At 41.4% G+C, this 18371-nt stretch overlaps 1 protein-coding gene across 1 annotated transcript in view; it reads left to right on the plus strand.

The window, feature by feature from the left end:
• The window catches only part of parp8 (poly (ADP-ribose) polymerase family, member 8), a 276468-nt gene that overhangs the window by 67775 nt on the left and 190322 nt on the right, over nucleotides 1-18371 (plus strand). The window contains exon 5 of the mRNA XM_069923074.1: nucleotides 9354-9431. Within this exon, the coding sequence (XP_069779175.1) occupies nucleotides 9354-9431 (78 nt within the window). The remainder of the gene's footprint in view (nucleotides 1-9353; nucleotides 9432-18371) is intronic.

Here is an 18371-nt window from a genome sequence, read left to right on the forward strand (position 1 = left end):
TCTCCTCAGAGGCTAATCTCTTCATCTTTGGAATCAATTTGGTGAACCTCCTCTCCACCGCCTCCAACGCTAGTACATCCCTTTTCAAGTAAAAAGACCAGAACTGCATGCAGTTCTCCAGATGCAGCTTTGCCTTACCACATACAGTTGCAGCATAACCCCCAGCTCTTAAATTATATCTCTCCAGCAGTGAAGGCCAACATTCCATTTGCCTTCTTGATAGGCCACTGCACCTGCAAACCAACCTTTTGTGATTCATGCTGAAGGGCTCTCAACTCCTTCTGCACAGGAGCAGGCTCCAATCACTTACCATTTAAATGATATTCTGATGTTCTATTTTCCCTTCCAAATTAGATCTGCCAACATTGTACTCCATCTGCCTGACCCTTACCCTCTCACTTAACCTGTCAATATCTCTCTGCAGACTCTTCATATCCTTTGCAAAATTCGCTGTTCCACTTAATTTATTGTTATCAGCAAACTTAGAAACACTACACTCTGTCCCCTCTTCCAGATCGCTTATGTATATCATGAACAGTTGCAGGCCAAGCACTGACCCCTGCAGCACACTGCTCACCACTGATTGCCATCCAGAAAAACACCCCTGTACCCCAACTCTCTGCTCTCTATAGGTTAACCAATCCTCTAACCATGCTAATAATTTCCACCAACTCTGTGCATCCTTAACTTCTCTATAAGTCTATTATGCAGCATTTTATTGAACACCTTCTTAAAATGCTTGTAAATAATTTCCATTTGCTCCCCTCTATCTAATGTGCTTATTATATCCTTAAAAAACTCCAGTAAATTTGTTAAACAGGACCTCCTTTGCTGAACCCAGGCTGCATCTGCCTGATGGATCCATTTCACTCCAGATGTCTCGCTATTTCTTCTTTAATGATAGCTTCAAGCATTTTCCCAACTACAGAAGTTAAACTAACTTGCCTATACTTCCTTGCCTTTTGCCTACATGGTGTTTTGAATAGTGCATGACATTTGCCATCTTTCAATCTGCCCTGACCTGCCCAGACTCCAGAGAATTTTGGTAGATTATCACCAAAGTCTTGACTATAACTTCTGCCATTTCATTCTGTACCCTGGGATTCATTCCATCAGGACCTGCGGACCTATCTATCTTTAAACCTTCATGTTTTCTGAGTACGACTTTTTTGGTGATAGCTATTACATCCAGGTCCTCACCTCCCATTAAATCCATAACATCTGTCTTTGGCATATTCCAAGTTCATCCAATGTGAAGACTGATACAAAATAGCCATTCAAAGCCTCAACCATTTCCTCATTATCCAATATCAATACCCCCTTCTCATCTTCCAAGGGACTAACCTTCAATTTAGCCACCTTTTTATGGTTTGTATCATTATAAAAACTTCTACTGTCCATTTTTATATTTTCTGCTAATCTTTTCTCTGGAATCAGACATTTTGTTGTCCAACATTATTTTAGACCAAACTATTGGTCTAATATTTGTATGGAAACTCAATCATATTGTGATCACTATTTCCAAGAGAATCCATAAGTACAAGATCACTAATTTTACCTGCCTCATTGAACAGGACCAGATACAAAATAGCATGTTACCTTTAAGTCTCAGTCACATGCAGTTCAAGAAAGCCATCACATATGCATTCTATGAAATCCTCCTTAAGATTATCTCAACCAATCTGATTCTTCCAGTCTACGTGCATGTTAAAATCTCCAACGATAACTGCTGTTCCATTCTTACATGCCTCTGGTATTTCTGGTTTATTGCCTGTTCCACTGTAATGTTATTATTGAGTGGCTCCAGAATGGAGGACCATCGCCTTCCCAAGATCGTGTTATATGGCGAGCTCTCCACTGGCCACCGTGACAGAGGTGCACCAAAGAAAAGGTACAAGGACTGCCTAAAGAAATCTCTTGGTGCCTGCCACATTGACCACCGCCAGTGGGCTGATATCGCCTCAAACCGTGCATCTTGGCGCCTCACAGTTTGGCGGGCAGCAACCTCCTTTGAAGAAGACCGCAGAGCCTACCTCACTGACAAAAGGCAAAGGAGGAAAAACCCAACACCCAACCCCAACCCACCAATTTTCCCCTGCAACCGCTGCAATCGTGTCTGCCTGTCCCGCATCGGACTCGTCAGCCACAAACGAGCCTGCAGCTGACGTGGACTTTTTACCCCCTCCATAAATCTTCGTCCGCGAAGCCAAGCCAAAGAATAGACAACTCCCACCAGTGATTTTTTTCCCTTTACTATTCTTTCTTAATAGATGACGCTTCTTCACAAATACTGTTCATTTTAGCTTTCATATCCATAAATCCTGAAAGACATCTGAGATGACACATTGTCCACAGCTCAGACCCTGTCTAACAAGTTGTGAACTCGCGACGTACCGTGCATGCCCGGCAGCACCATTGATCGCGCAGGCACGTCTTCAGATGGGCCTCCGCGCATTTCAGGGCCGCTGGCACAATTGCGGGGTCACGCGGTGTAATCGGGAGACATGGCTCAGCCGTCTCACCCGCGCGCCTGGCATCACGGGCGCGCGTATTAGAGTCGGTCGGGCGGGGAGCAGTGCCGGCGCCATCTTGCGACAGCAAGGTAGGCGCCGGCATCATACTAATTCGACCAGGAGTTTGTTGTGCCTTTGGTGTGTGAAGACTGAAGGAAGAAAATTACTACTGATGTGAAGAAACCGACGACTCAATTACAGAAGAAACTACCATACAAGAGTCCTGAAGAATTGAGGGCTACTTACCAAGTTGAAACCACGGAGTCAACGGATCCGGCTCATCTCTCACTATTGTCCTGATCATATCCTTAACTAAGAGTGCTACCCCACCTCCCTTACCTTCCTGCCTGTCTTTCCTTATTACCTGATATCCTTGGATATTTAAAATCTAATCCTCTCCACCCTGCAACCATGTTGCTGTAATGGGCACTAAATCATATCCCTATGTACTGATTTGTGTCACAAGTTCACTGACTTTCTTTTCAAATACTACAGGCATTCGAGTAAAATGTGTTTATACCCAATGTGCTTCTAAAATCTGGCCATCTTTTGCACGACTTTTAACCCCTGTACTCGTACTTTTCTCTGTTTTAAGTTTTACTTTTACTTTATCCACACTCTTCTTTTTTGCTTTATCCATCCCTCTCCAATCTGTTTAACCCATGCTCCTGCTATTTATTTATGATTTATTGCTAAGGAAATACCTCGGCCCTTCATAATTTTGTTCCACTCCATTCCATCTTCCCTTATATTTATATATTTTCCCCCAAAAATACATAGCTTATGTCATCTTTCCAAATAACTATTTTCTTTCAATCTTGGTAACATCTCCACATATCCCCTTTCTCCATCTTCAAAGCAATCTATTTTCTTTTGCAGTGTTTCCCAAGCTGGGTTCTGCGGAAAGGCACAGGAATTCCGCGAATGAAATTACAGGGAGTAATAACAATCTTCTTGTTTTTATTTAAATTAGTTTTTACCTCTGATGAGCTTTATCAATGACTCCAAAGCTGTAGAGCGAGGAGCGATAGGCTTTGTTACACTTTAGACTTCCTGCTGGCCTGATTTCAAGTGCTTGACTGAGGAGAGGGACAGAGAGGTCATCCTTTATTCCAGGGTCACATGGGGAGGAGTTACCATTGGGGGACAGGCCAGCTATCCATCGACGGTTACATATTCATATCAACACATTAATTCTCTCTTTTAAAACAAAACCCCACCGGGTTAAAAGTCCTAGAGGCTCAGCCAGTCGATGATCTCCTTTGCCTCTGTGACCGGGGCAGTTCTGCCAGTGGTACCATGGTTGGCTCCATTGCCAGGCAGGGGAGGGAGGGCTGGCTCTGTGGGAGGTGGGGCTTGGCTGTATGTGGGGGAAATTGTGGTGGTTGTAGCAGCTGGAGTAGGGTCTGGGGTGTATGGCGTGATGGATGGGGATGGGTTGTTAACCTGGACCGTCCCTGGCGGGGGGGAGTATGGGTGTAGGCTGGATCCAGGTTGAAGGGAGTGGAGAATGGGTATGGGTCTCCAGCATGCATCAGGTCCCAGATGGGGACCATGTCCTTAAGGCCATCAGGGTACACCACGTAGTCGTGCAAGAGTTGCACCTCTTCAACCAACAGGTCGGACTTATGACCCCTCGCGCGTTTCTGCAACAGGACAGGTCCTGGGTACAAGAGCAGGGTGGTAGTGTGGTTCCAGGTGCTAAATTCCTGGGAAAGGAAAACATTAGTTCAGGCGGGGTTAAGTTGGTAGAGGTACATAGCAGAGATCGGATGGCATTCCAAACTGTCGCATTTTCTCTCTCTACCTGGCCGTTCCCCCGGGGGTTGTAGCTGGTCGTCCTACTACTAGCGGCAATGCCTCTAGCCACCAGGTACTGCCACAGTTCGTTGCTTAGAAAAGAGGACCCCCCATCACTGTCGATGTAATTCAGGTACCCAAAGAAAGTAAATATCCTGTGGAGTGTCTTTATGATGGTGGGTGATGTCTTGTCGGGACAGAGGATGGCAAAAGGGAACCTGGAGTACTCATCAATGAAGTTCGGGAAAGATACGTTCCTGTTGGACGAGGGCAGGGGCCCCTTGAAATCGATACTGAGTAGTTTAAAGGAGTGTGTGACCTTGATGAGATGCGACTTATTGTGCTGGAAGAACTGTGGTTTGCACTCTGCGCAGACCCGACAGTGACTGGTCAATGACCTGACATCCTCAATGGAGTAGAGAAGGTTCCGTGCTTTCACGAAGTGGAACGATCTTATGATTCTGGAGTGGCAAAGGTTGTCATGGAAGGACTGGATGTGATCGAGATGTGCGCTGGCACACGTACCTTGGGATAGGGCATCTGAGGGGTTGTTGAGCCTGCCAGGCCAGTATAGGATGTAGTAGTTGTAAATGGAGAGCTTGATTCTCCACCTCAGGATTTTGTTATTTTTTGATCTTACCCCATAATTTGGTAATGAACATGAAAACAACAGCTCATTGGTCTGTTAGCAAGATAAATCTCTTCTCGGCCAGGTAATGACACCAGTGGCACACCGCCTCAACAATGGCCTGCACCTCCTTTGCGACATCTCAGGACTGTGAAGGGAACGGGAAAAAAATGGCACTGGCCTGCCTGTCTGGTTGAGAGTGGCAGCCAGTGCAAAGTCAGGGGCAATACTTTCTACCTGGAACAGGATGGACTCATCCATGGCATGCTCCGTGGCTTTGGCAATGTCTCCCTTGATCTGGGTGAAGGCTGTCTGGGCTTCTGCCAATAAGGGGAAGGTTGTGGATCTTACCAGGGGGTGGGCTTTATCAGCATACTTGGGCACCCATAGGGCGTAATAGGCAAAGAACCTCAGGCACCTTTTTAGCGCCTTGATGTTGAGCAGGATAGGGAGTTCCATAAGGGGATGCATGCAGTTGGGGGCGATGACACCATATGTCATGATGCATCTGAGGATGGCCAGGCAAGTGGTGCTAAACACATACTTTTCCTTGTTGTAGGTCAAATTGAGAGACTTGACAGTGTGGAGGAATTTGGCAAGGCTCACGTTGTGGTCCTGCTGGTAGTGGCCACAGATGGTGACATTGTCTAGGTAGGGGAACATGGCCACCAGTTTGTAATCCATCTCTATCTGAAATACGGAGACACCATTGATGACTCCGAAGGGTACACAGAAGAAGTGATAGAGCCTGGCATCCGCTTCAAATGCAGTATACTGGAGGTCTCCTAGGCAAAGGGAAAGTTGGTGGCATGCTGACTTTAGGTGAGTGGTGGAGAACACCTATACTGGGCAATCCTATTGGCCGTGTCGGTGATCCAGGGAAGGGGGTATGCATCCAGCTGAATGAAGCGGTTGATCGTTTGTCTATAGTCAATCCTGTGTGAAAGATTTAAAGTGTAATAAATTGATACACTCTATCAATGACTCCCAAGCTGTAGAGTGAGGAATGATAGGCTTTATTACACTTTAGACGTAGCTGACCCAATTCCAAGTGCTCGACTAAGGATAGGGAGAGGGAGGTCAACCTTTATTCCAAGGTCACAAGGGGTGGAGTTACCAGGGAGTGACCTACCAGTCACATATACACATATTTGTATCACCACAACCTGTCTTTAAAACAATTTGTTTCATGGGGGACAGCTGGGGTGGGGAGTAGGGTAGGGGGGAGGAGGAGCCAGACCAGACTCAGGGAATACCACACCAGGCAGTGGCCAGCTTCATGGCTGCAAAAATTACCCAGAAACCCCATGGTAAGAATGTACCTTATCTCCACTGAAGGAGCCGAGGGTGCAGTCACGATTCAAAAGTGTCGTAAGGAGCATGCGCAGTGTTCTCCATCACCCCGACTCTGCATGGGTGAAGCCAGTGACTGTGGGCCAGAATCGGAGCAAGGGACGGCGAGGGTAGCCAGGTCTATGGTGGGGTGCCAGAGGTGGCCCAGGCTCATGGCGAAGCAAAGTCATTGGAGGGGTGGGGGGGGAGGGGTTGCCTTACTGAAGCTCAGCCTAGGGCCCGCGTGTTAGTTAATCCACTGCTGGTGAGTTTATTTACTTTTTTACTATACTTGTGTGTATACCAGATCTTTTAATCTGTAATTGACAATTGGGGTTCTGAAATTTCAAAGTGCTCCCCAAAAGGAGCTAAAAGTTTTGGGAAGCCCTGTTCTATTGTGTGGCAGTCAGAAGTGTATTCAACATTCTAGCTGTTGCCAAGTTAATGCTGTGTGCAGTTCTAACTCAATCTGCAATGAATTAAGGTAACATGCTGGAAACATCATTTTATAAATTACAATCCTCCTGATAGACCTCAAGGAGTTTGGTGAACTGATAACTCTAGCTCTGTGGACTTAATAGCACCTGCTGATCACACTAATGACCTATAAATATTGGAGGGTCTTCTACAGATGCTGAATGCATCATTACCCCAATCCACACACCCCATTCACCATCATCTTCAAGCAATCTGAGAGACCCTTTTAATAACATTGGACTGGCCTTTAATCCAGGCTATGAATGGCAAAGCTGCTATCTGTTAAGAAGGCAGCTCGTTCTTGGCCTGCTATAGTCCAGCCTAATAATTCTATTGATTTCTGTTCCTTTTACACGAACTAAATCACATTAAATACCTGGGTAACTGTAGTCCCTTTCACACTTGCAAATGATCCCAGGAATTAACCCACAATCAGCCTTTAAAGTGCCCAAGTATGAAAGCAAAATCAGCTCAACGCTGGCGTCAGATGACCTCATCTCACGCTGGGGATTGACGGCCTCGACCCCTAGTACAATTGGGCTTGCAATCAGGCAATTGTGAAACGAGTAATTGCGTTGTGGGATTGAAATGACCCAAGTTTTTGCATAAGTACAGGAACATAAAGGAAGAAAAGATTAAAATGAAGGTATAAGCTTTACCATGGGAAAGTTGCAGCGGGAGAGAGAGAGAGAGAGCGAGAGGAAATAAATAGTAAAAAAATAGCAATAGTGGACAATTTTTAAACAACGTGGGAATGTTGGTAGCGCTCTCGAGCTCTGGGTAAAAGCAATGGTGGACTACACTTCCCAGAATGCTGTGTGGCAGAGAAACCCCTCCATAAATGCTCTGTTGCTGCAGCCGGTCATAGAACCCTTTCTCTGCCCTATGGAATTCTGGAAGGCCAGGTCCGCCATCGCTTTTTCCCCACGGTATTTATAAATTGTACATGATAGTGTGTTTAACTTTCCCACACTATATAAATTGTGTGCTGTAGCACTACAAACTTTCCCATGCTAGACAAATTGTGCACTGTAGTGCTACAAACTTACCCATGCTCTATAAATTGAGCAATAAAGCGCCAACAACTTTCCCACCATGTTTAAAAATAGTCCGCTATTGCTATTTCTTGCTAGCATTATACCACAGTCCCTTATAAAGGTTAATATAGGTCAGTGCAACAACAAGCAGGAGCTGAAGAGCTCATACTGTTCTGTACATAAAGCTTAATTATGCTATAATTAGGCATGATTAATTTTTTTCAAATATAAGAGCATAATGCATTGATCAGGATTTAGGGCAGGTCCACCATCACTCAATGTGTCATGACATCACCCGTAGAAGGTCGAACAGTCCTAACCCCAGGGATGGCTCCTTGCAAGTGTGAAAGCATTCTGTGTCCCACTTAGGAGTGGTCAAGTGTGAAAAGCCAAACCCCCATTCCTATCCCAGGACAGTGAATGGCCAATTTAGTGAGATGCAAGTGTCAAAGGGACTTGAAATCCTCCATCATTGCTTGACAGTTTTTGCACTTGTCAGTGATTTGCCCTTTAACCTCTGTGGAATTATTTAGAGGTTTACAGTGCAGCATTAGTTGTATGGTTCCCAACAATTAAAGCCCATAGTGTTGTAAACTGGGAGCACACCGCATTAATAATCTCTACAAGTAAGGATGTCCTGATATTCTGAATTGTTTTGTGTTTTTCATTTTAATATTAGCACTGTTTGCTGTGCCTATTTGGTGTACTTCTGGATTTTTTTTTGTTCTTTTCCATAACTACACTGAATCTAACTGAATTAACATCACTACCACAAAATGCTTGAATCCTGATTCTTCTTCTCTTGTCCAACATTATTTTCTAAATGTCAGTCTAGAATTGCACCCCTCAGCACTTTTCATCCCCACCCCTCTAATTACATTCTTTCACTTTTTGTGGTCTGTTGTATACTGGCTTGATATTTCTACTGATAAATACAGAGATAACTGTAATCCTCTATCATTACTGCTCTACAGTTTGTGCAATTGTCAAAGATGTACCTATCGATTTGCCCTTTCACCTCTGTGGTAGTGTTTGGAGGTTTAGAGCACAGAATTAGTTAAATGTTTTTCCATCAATGTAAGCCCATAGCAAATCCATTGTGAGCAGTCAGTAATATTTGGTCAGTATTGACTGCAAAATCTTGATTATTTTTGAGATAATAATTACTGAGCCACTTTATTAAGCATCACTCCAAAGGCTGCTTTTAAGATTCCCATCTAATCAGCTGTGTTTGGTCACCTGCACACTTTATTGTACCATTCTTCCACTTTTGAGTTCTTCTTCAATTTGAACAGAATCACCTTGTCATTGCAATATTGCAGCTTTTATCAACCTCACACTTTCAGGCAGATTAATTATAAGAGCAAACATGTGTGGACAGAAATATGCTTTAGATGTTAGTTCAGAGTATTGCTGGTGTGTTGTTTCTTCCCACAGGATCACTGAAAGTCCAATGAATTGGCACCAGTGCTATCCATCTGGATTATCTAGTTTATATAGTTGATGAAAAAGAAAAATATTTTCTGTTCATTTTAGTAAAGCATTGTTGGTTTTCTTTGTATATAGGAGACCAGGCATACTTGCACAATAGAGGAGGATTCAGAAGGAGACAATGATTCAGAAGAATTTTATTACGTTGGTCAGGTGAGTAGGTTTCCAGTTATCTATTGGTGGTCAGCTGGGAGATTCAGAATTGTGAAATAAATAGATTGATGCTAAAATCAAGATGTTGATCTGATTAGATGTACCAAAAGCTATCGAACCTCTAGAAGTAATAGGAGTCAAATTGACGGACCTCATGCTGTGAGAATGTTGCCTAGATGGACAATTAATGGACCATGAGGAGAAAAAATTAATAATGATCAGGGGTTGTTGAATGTAAATGTCAACAGAATTTCAGTTGTCAAACTTAATGATCTATGGGAACAACAGTTTAAAATTGATTTCTATGAATGTCTCACAGATATTCAAGAACTTTAAGGGAGGATAAACAAACCGCTTTCAGATGTTATGATAAAGATTACCCGCCTGCAGGCACGGCTAGCAGAGTTCAGCTGACACGTTTAGGTGGCCATGGAATGGACGGCTTTCTGGCACCTGAACATGCCAGCTGACTGCTAGTCACCTAGCAGCGAAAGCCGGCTACTCCGGACAGGTGTCTAGTCCCACCCATGCAGACCTCACGTCATAGCAGTGCATCAAGGCATGCCTGACAAACAATTCGGGCATTACTTGACTCGCACTTTTGGTCTCTCCCCCGCGCTTTCCCTCCCGACTCCCACTGCCACTCTCCCTCCCCCCCTTGCCCGCCCGACTCCCGCTGCCAGTCACCCCCCCTCATCCGCCAAACTCCTGCTGCTGGTCTCCCTCCCCCCCACTCCCAAAGCGGCAGCGGGAGTCGGGCGGGTGAGGGGTGGTGGAGACCGGCAGCGGGAGTCAGGCAGGCAAGGGTGTGGGGAGGGGGTGGTGGAGACCGGCAGCGGCAGTGGGACTGGGTGCGAAAAAAAATTTGAGGAAGTATAACTTATTTTAGTTACTGAACACCTGTCTGGTCAGAAAAATTGTGAACATTATGAAAGAACATTTATTTCAAATTCAGAATGTAACATAACAGCCTTCAACAGATAATATCTTAATATCTCTGGCTTCCTTGTCTCTGGAGTCGATGGCTGACGACGTCACCGCGACGTCATCAGCCCGCCCCCTGGCAGCTCGGGCCGCTTTTAGCTGTAACAATCAATACTCCGAGCAGGATAGTTATACCTCTCGAATAGGGTTCAGTAAGTAGACCTCCTGGCCGGCTTTTTCGGTTTCAGATGGCCACCCGACAGCCACACAGGAGTATAATGTGCGGCTTTACAGTCAGGTATTGTGGCCATCTGAAAGCGGCTTAATTTTCTGGATTTAGTTTCAAATTTTGTGAAACATGTTGATGGTCATTACTGTATAGCATTAGCTTTGAAGGTAAAAGAAATTTGGTTGCCAGACAATAAAATAATTACAGAACAGCGTATGCTGAATTTGAAGAAAAAAAATCAAAAGAAATCCTTCCTTTCATTTGCAATATACTAATATCATGTCAGAAATGACAACCATGGGTTATGTAGAAAAAGGTATCTGAAAATATCTTGGAAGGTAAAGATGGTAGAAAATGGTATTTTCCTCATCATGGAACTTATTCATCCACAAAAGGAGAAACTACATGTAGTATTTGATTTTGGAGCATCATTTTAAGGAGTTTCATTGAATTTTCAACTTTTACAAGGTCCAGACTTAACCAGTACTTTAATAGGTATTCTGATAAGATTTTGTAAAGAGCTTATTGTGAATGCAGCTATAAATAGCTTTAATATTTCATTGATAAATGCGAACAAACATTCCTGTAGCTTTGCACTTCATAACGATGAGTAAAACAAAGCATATTGTAAATGATAATGATACTCAACTTCAAGCAAATATAAATGAATTAAAATGATAATAAATGATTAATAATGAAGAATAATGATGAATTCAAAAAGTTTCTCAAGTGCTCACATCTCTTCTATGCTTATTCCAAGAATGAGAATGAGCTCCTCGTCCGCTCTGATATTACGGCATATGACATCGTAATAACTATGGTAACACTACAAAACAACAATCTTTCATAAAGGGAAAGTGAAAAAACAACCACAAATCATAAACACTCAGTTTTACATTCTTTGAAACACCCCTTTGTTGCTTCAGCAGTATGTTTGAGACCATTGTCTTGCTGTAGCCTGAAGTGCCGTCCAATGAGCTTGAAGGCATTTGCTCAAACATGAGCAAATACAACTCAGAATTCATTTTAACAGCCATCAGCTGTTACATCATTAATGAAGATAATTGTGCCAGTACCTGTGGCAGCCATACATGCCCAGACCATAACACCCCACTACCATGTTTCACAGATGAGGTGGTATGTTTTAGATCTTGGGCAGTTCCTTTATGCCTCCACACTTTGCTCTTGTCATCACTCTGATACAGGTTAATCTTGGTCTCATCTGTCCACAGACTGTTTCTAGAATTCTGCAAGCTCTTTTAAATACTTGTCAAACTCTAATCTGACCACCCTGTTTCTATGGTTAACTAGTGATTTGCGTCTTGCAGTGTAGCCTCTGTATTTCTGTTGATGAAGTCCTTTGCAGACAGTAGTCATTTACACATCCACACCTGGCTCCTGAAGAGTGTTTTTCATCTGTTGGCAGACATTTGCCAATTTTTTGTCATTCTGATGAGAATTCTTCTGCTTTTAGAAGTGGAGGTCTTCCTTGGACTCCCAATCACTGTGTGATTACTGAGCTCACCAGAACACTCTTCTTAATAATATTCCAAACAGTTGATTTTGGTCATCCTAAGGTTTGGGCTATATCTCTTACCATTTTATTCTTGCTTTTCAACCTTTTCAGGGCTTCTTTGACTTTAATTGGGACAACTCGGTCCTCATGTTGAAATATGAATTGTTTGATTACAAATTTAAAACTGGAGCACAGGGACAAATAAAGGAAAAAATGTATGCCTTGGTTCCAAACACTATGGAGGGAACTGTATATAAGCATTCTAAGCAACAGAACCAATGGTTATATGAGGAGAATTGAATTGGTCTTGTAAAGCATCAGTGCAGGCTTAATGGAGCCAGTGACCTTCAATTGTCAGTTAGTTTTAAGGATGCTTCAATGTTAATTTTCCCCCTTTATTGAGTATGTATTCAACATATACAGGAACTGGCACAAATTGGCATAGACATTGTGGGCAAAAGGACAATTACAGGACTGTTTCATGATCTGAGATCCACATGAGCTGCACAATACAAGGCTCAAGCCTAACAATGGCTTGTTAGGCTGGTGTGTGCTCTACAGGGATTGACATTGCAGCCATAAACTGTTCAGCAATTCATCTTTTAATTAATTAAGTGTCTTAAAAATTTAAAACTTTAAAATTGCAAAAACAAATAAATCAACAACCCAGTTAATTCCTTCATTAATTTGAAAAAGTTCAAATTCCCCTATTTCATGAACAAATGTTAACGGGACCTTTGAAAATTAGAAGCTTAATCCCAGGTTTGCAGTTGAACACTGATTACTACATTCTATAAAAAAAATAAATCTTGCCTTAGTCTAGAAAAACTTTGGAAATATATCTTTCAAACATTATCCAGTGATTCTTATGTTCAAATTAGAACCTTGCTCTTTAATAGCTCTATTTGGATCATTTCAAGATGATGTTTTACAAACTCCAACTTGAAACCCAATTTTATCTTCTACTTCATTGGTGGTCAGGTTATGTGGACACAATTACGCGTACATAATTATGAAGTGACATCATGTCTTGTTTAAATTAAGAAAAACTCAGATATCTCATTAAAGAGTCAAATATCAACTTTCTAACGATGTCTGCCCATTTATGGACTATCATCTTAACCTAAAAAAGTAGGGTTCTTCTGAAGCTTTGGTACTGACGTACACAATTATGAAGTGTCATCATGTCTTGTTTAAATTAAGAAAAACTCAGATATCTCATTAAAGAGTCAAATATCAACTTTCTAAAGATGTCTGCCCATTTATGGACTATCATCTTAACCTAAAAAAGTAGGGTTCTTCTGAAGCTTTGGTGCTGGGGTGTCCATCTCCACTTTGTTTTTACTTGATTCTTATGTGTCAGCTTTTAACCTGGCTAGTGGTAAGGGTTCTAAATTATAAAGTTTTTTTTGAATTGCACTTTACGATATATAACTGTACTGTTCAATTTTGCATAGTGACACTAATAAAAATAAAAAGAAAGACAATTCATTCAAAGGGCAGCAAAATATTGGCAGCGGGACATGGAGTGATGGGTTGCAGTTGATGAGTGAGAGTTAATTGTGAACTGGCATGAATTGGCATCAAATAGAGTGAGAGTAGAAATGAGATAAGTGAGACTGAATCGAAAGGTATGTTTACACAAGAAACTGTTTGGAAGCAAATAAGCTGAAGGTGTCAAATCATGCAATTGTTGCCCAATCGAGAAACGTGCATGGCAAGCCATGAACCTGTAGATGAATGCGAATAAATGTTTGCCACAAGCATTTATCAACTATGGGAAGGAAACAGGTTGTGAACTAAAAGACTCACAATGATTTAAGTGGTTCCTGGTTGTTTAAACAATTTATAGTGGGGTTCTGACAACACTGTGAAGTACAAGTATTATTTTCCCATAAGACCTGGACTCTTGCAAACCCCAGGTTAATCCAGTGAACGTAAAGCTGTTGGATGTAAGATTGCAGGATGAAGTACATTTTGAAACTTAAAGGGCACTGGATTGCAGCAAGTCATGCCCATAACACTGGATAATTAAGATTTTGTTTCCTGAATACTTTTGGGTGTATTTTATAGATATTGGGCTGTAGATCATGAAAATCTCCTTAAAATATTCCAATCACATACCACTTTTTCGATATAACCTATTTTTGTATTTCCACTCATATTTGTAACATGCTTCAAGCCTCCAAAACCATGAAGCGCAGCGTGCAATTGAAAAATTTGCAATCAGACGTCTTCCCTGTTGATCTCAGTGCAGTCAGTGATGAACAGGGTGAAAGGTCATTGCGACCATTGAAAAGTGGTATCAAGGCAACTAGGATCTATCAATGCTGGCTGACAATTGTTGGACATTGACAGAAGAGGATCAGATGCTGAGTACTAACGAAAATTAGCAATATGTCAGCATCATTATACGATTAAACAGGATGAATTCAATAAAAGTTAATTAATGTTTATCCAACTTTCTATGTGCAAATCTGAAATTATCTTTTTTTTGTTCAACTTGAAGTTGTCTATCATAATTTGTTTTCAGAAAGCAAACCTGGGGAAAAAAAAATGTTCTCCAGTGTAATTGGAATTATTTGGTGCTATCTTAACAATCTTACTAAGGGGGAGGTACAGATCGTGATTGAATGAATGATGTGTAAGCAGAATGTGGTAAAGGGAACTCAGGTGAACTCAGGTCATATTTGACCTCAAAGTGTTGTGTGCTGGAATTTAGTGGGGTGAGGGGTGGCTTTTGTTGACCAGAGCTCCCCAGATGAGTTTAATAGAGGCATTCAAAACCATAAGGGGCACCAGATGAGTTTAATAGAGGCATTCAAAACCATAAGGGGCATAGATAGGGTGAATGCAAACTTTTATTTTCCACTGGGGTAGAGGTCGTGCTTTGAAAGGGAAAGGTAAAATATTTGAGTGGGAATTTCTTCAGAGTGTGATGAAAGTTTGGAATGAGCTTTCAGTGGAGGCGGTGATACAGGTTCGATTCGACTTTTAAGAGAAGATTGATAAGGTACATGTTTGGGAAGGGTATGGAGGGCTATGATCTGGGTGCAGGTGGATGGAACCAGATGCAGACTTGATGGGCTGATTCTATGATTCTTTGCTTCTAATTCCATGTAGAACAATGTAAACTCAAACATGATCAGATTGTGCCACTGCAGTGTTAATTAAAGGCCCATTTATTGAAAAACCACTTTTAACTAATGGCCCGTGATCTTGCATAGCAAAAAAAAATCACACAGATGAAGTAGGAGTAAATTTGCATTTATGTTTATCATCAAGGTAGTTTTACCAATATAATCAAAATATTAGGTTAAATTATAGCAATGGTATTTTTACACCTGGCACAGAAATAAAATAGGCCTGTGTTGTTTTTGACATTAAGCTGTAAATGCTTTTATAATTGCAATGAAGACATATACAACTAAACAATTATGAAAGCCATTTAGGGTTATTATGCTGGGCTATTCAGCCTTGATTGAGTTTTAAGTTTGAATCGTTAATACATTCTGAGTATGCTGGAGGCTTATTTACCACATATGGGGATACTGCTAATAAGTATCATCTGTGACCAATTTCAAATCAAACATTTTCCCTGATCTCAGCAACTGATTTTACCTTTGAAATGATATGCTCGGAGATTCGACTGTAACATTTCTATTCTCCACAGGATTGAAAGCTCTGCTTAGATATTCTGAAAAATGGAAACATGACTAGCATCAAAAGTCAGGCACAGTTTCTATACTGGGTGGTGTAGAATTACTCGGGGTGACAGGAGAGGAATAAATATTGTTTTTATGTGGGCACAATGTGTAAATGTAAACAGCCAAAATGTTTGTGAACAGAAAATACAACATTAAGTGAATAGAATTGAATGATGCTTTTTTAATAAACCTTCAAGATAGTAAAACAATGACAATAATATATTCGATGATGAAAAAAGGTATATAAATAATAATAACATAAGGTTCTGAAGATGTCATTGAGCATTTATAATTCAAATGGCACAATATGATTCAATAGGAAATAATTTGGAAATTAGAACTAATTAAGGACTGCTCAACAAACTTGTTTATCAAAAAAAATTGCAAAATGACTGATGGGGCGATATATAAAAAATAGGAAGGGTTGATTTGAACTCTTGGTCCTTGACAATAATAAAATGTTGGCTACCTGCTGATTCTATCTAGAACAAGGAGGCTGGAGCCATTCGGTGGCATGCAACCTTCCCAATTTCTGTCTTTCAAACTTGAACTTTAGGCGGACCAGAGACTACCACCCTGCACCACACATTAATGGAGAGAGTAGAGAGCATCAAGTTCCTCAGGACACACATATCCTCACTTGTCAGGAAGGCACAACGGTGACTGCACTTCCTCAGAAGGCTGAAGTGGGCAAGACTACCACCCACCATTCTGTCCACTCTCTATAGGGGCTCTATTGAGAGTGTCTGGCTGGCTGCATCATTGTGGGGTACAATTACTGTAGAGAGCATTGGACTGGAGAACAATCTACTGGACCCCTCCCCCCACCCACCCACCCAGGATCGTTGTTTAAAGTGGGCTCTCAAAATCAGGGAGGACCATTACCATCCCACACACAGCATCTTCTAGCTACTCCCCTCAGGAAAAAAGATACAGAAGTATTAGAGGCAGAATCACCAAGCTGAGGAATAGCTTCTTACCACAGGTAGTGAAACTGCTGAATATCTGCTAAAACCACTCTCCATGACACACTTTCTTATTTAATAATATTTATTTTATATATATATATATATATATATATATATAGTATATATGTATCATTTATCTTTATGTGTGTTCCAGATGACAAACTTGAAATTGAACTTACAATTGAAGAGAAAAGTCACACTGGCCTGATTTTTCTCATGGGGTCTGCCAACAAAATATATTCCGAAATTCTATTTGGGGGATTCCTTATTTGATCATCAATTGACACAACTATTTGAGCTGAAAACCTCCAGATACTGAGGTTGAATTTGTGACGAGATACAGCATTAGTAGGAAGTGTATTTATCATGAAGGGCCTTGTGTCAAAACATGGATCATTATTTTATTTGATTGTATAGCAATACAGAAGTAACCTGCAATCAATAGTTAAATAGATACCAAAATAGAGAGCACAATGGAACACAACACCATAGAGTAGGATTTGCAAAACCACTCAATTGCAGATGAGCAAACAGATGGGCAAATGTGGATTTGTACACTACATTTCATCCATTTGAAGACATGTATTCCAATGTGAAAACGGGTTGCATTTTTCAAATACTGGACCAATATTTCTTTCTTCATGACATAAAAGTGCACATAAGCAGTGTGATCCCTCCATGAGCTACACCTCACCCTCCCACCCCCATTCACGTCACAGGGATTGGTCACTTCAAAACTCTCTGGGTCCACCTTTCGCTCCTCACCCTCTGCACTCTCAGTCTTGATGTGGGGTTCTGACCAGAAACATGAACCGGTCTTTAACTCCCTCTGATGCCTGCTCAATTTGCTGGGATTTCTCCAGCAGATGGATTTTTGTTTGCTGCCGATTCCAGTTTCTCATGTGTCTCTCAATTTAAAAAAAACCCTGATTACATGCTAAAAATAACGGTAGGTCAACACATCCATGAGAACGGCGGCAAAATCTTAGAAAAATGTGTCGCAATCTCATCATGGGGTGAAATTTCAAACACAGCAGACAGTCAATGTGAAATTTGTTAAATATATCCCATTAAATGAGGCAAACAAAATCTTGAAATATAAGATGAATAAAAGCAGAAAACGTTGCAAATTCCAATTGAACCAAATCTGCTTATGTCCCATGTTGTTAAGGGCAAATGCATCACAGTTAATCATCCTAATACTGAAGAAAAACTGTAGCTCTGAGAATAGTTCCTGATGGCTTCTGAATCCACCATGTGAACTGTGCAACTGAGAAGAAAAATCTGAATATCACTATGCTTTGGAGAATCCCAGGCCGACAAGCAACAGTAATAGAATCGAAACAGCCTGGCAAGTTGTGCTCGAATGATTGAATTCTTTCAATGAAAAAGACACTGTGTATATTCAAGAGGAAAATGTTTATGTGTATTTTGGTCAATATGGTTCATAGTGTGAAAAATAAAAAAAAAATAAAAAAATGAAATGACAGAGAGGATCAATAAGGAGACTGTTGTTGAAATGGTATTCATGGAGTTTTAAAAGCCATTTAATAAGGTAATTACAAAAACTTACTGAGAACTATGGGAGATTGAGAG

This window comes from Narcine bancroftii, chromosome 3 (genome assembly GCF_036971445.1).
Source record: "Narcine bancroftii isolate sNarBan1 chromosome 3, sNarBan1.hap1, whole genome shotgun sequence".
NCBI classification, from domain to species: Eukaryota; Metazoa; Chordata; class Chondrichthyes; order Torpediniformes; family Narcinidae; genus Narcine; species Narcine bancroftii.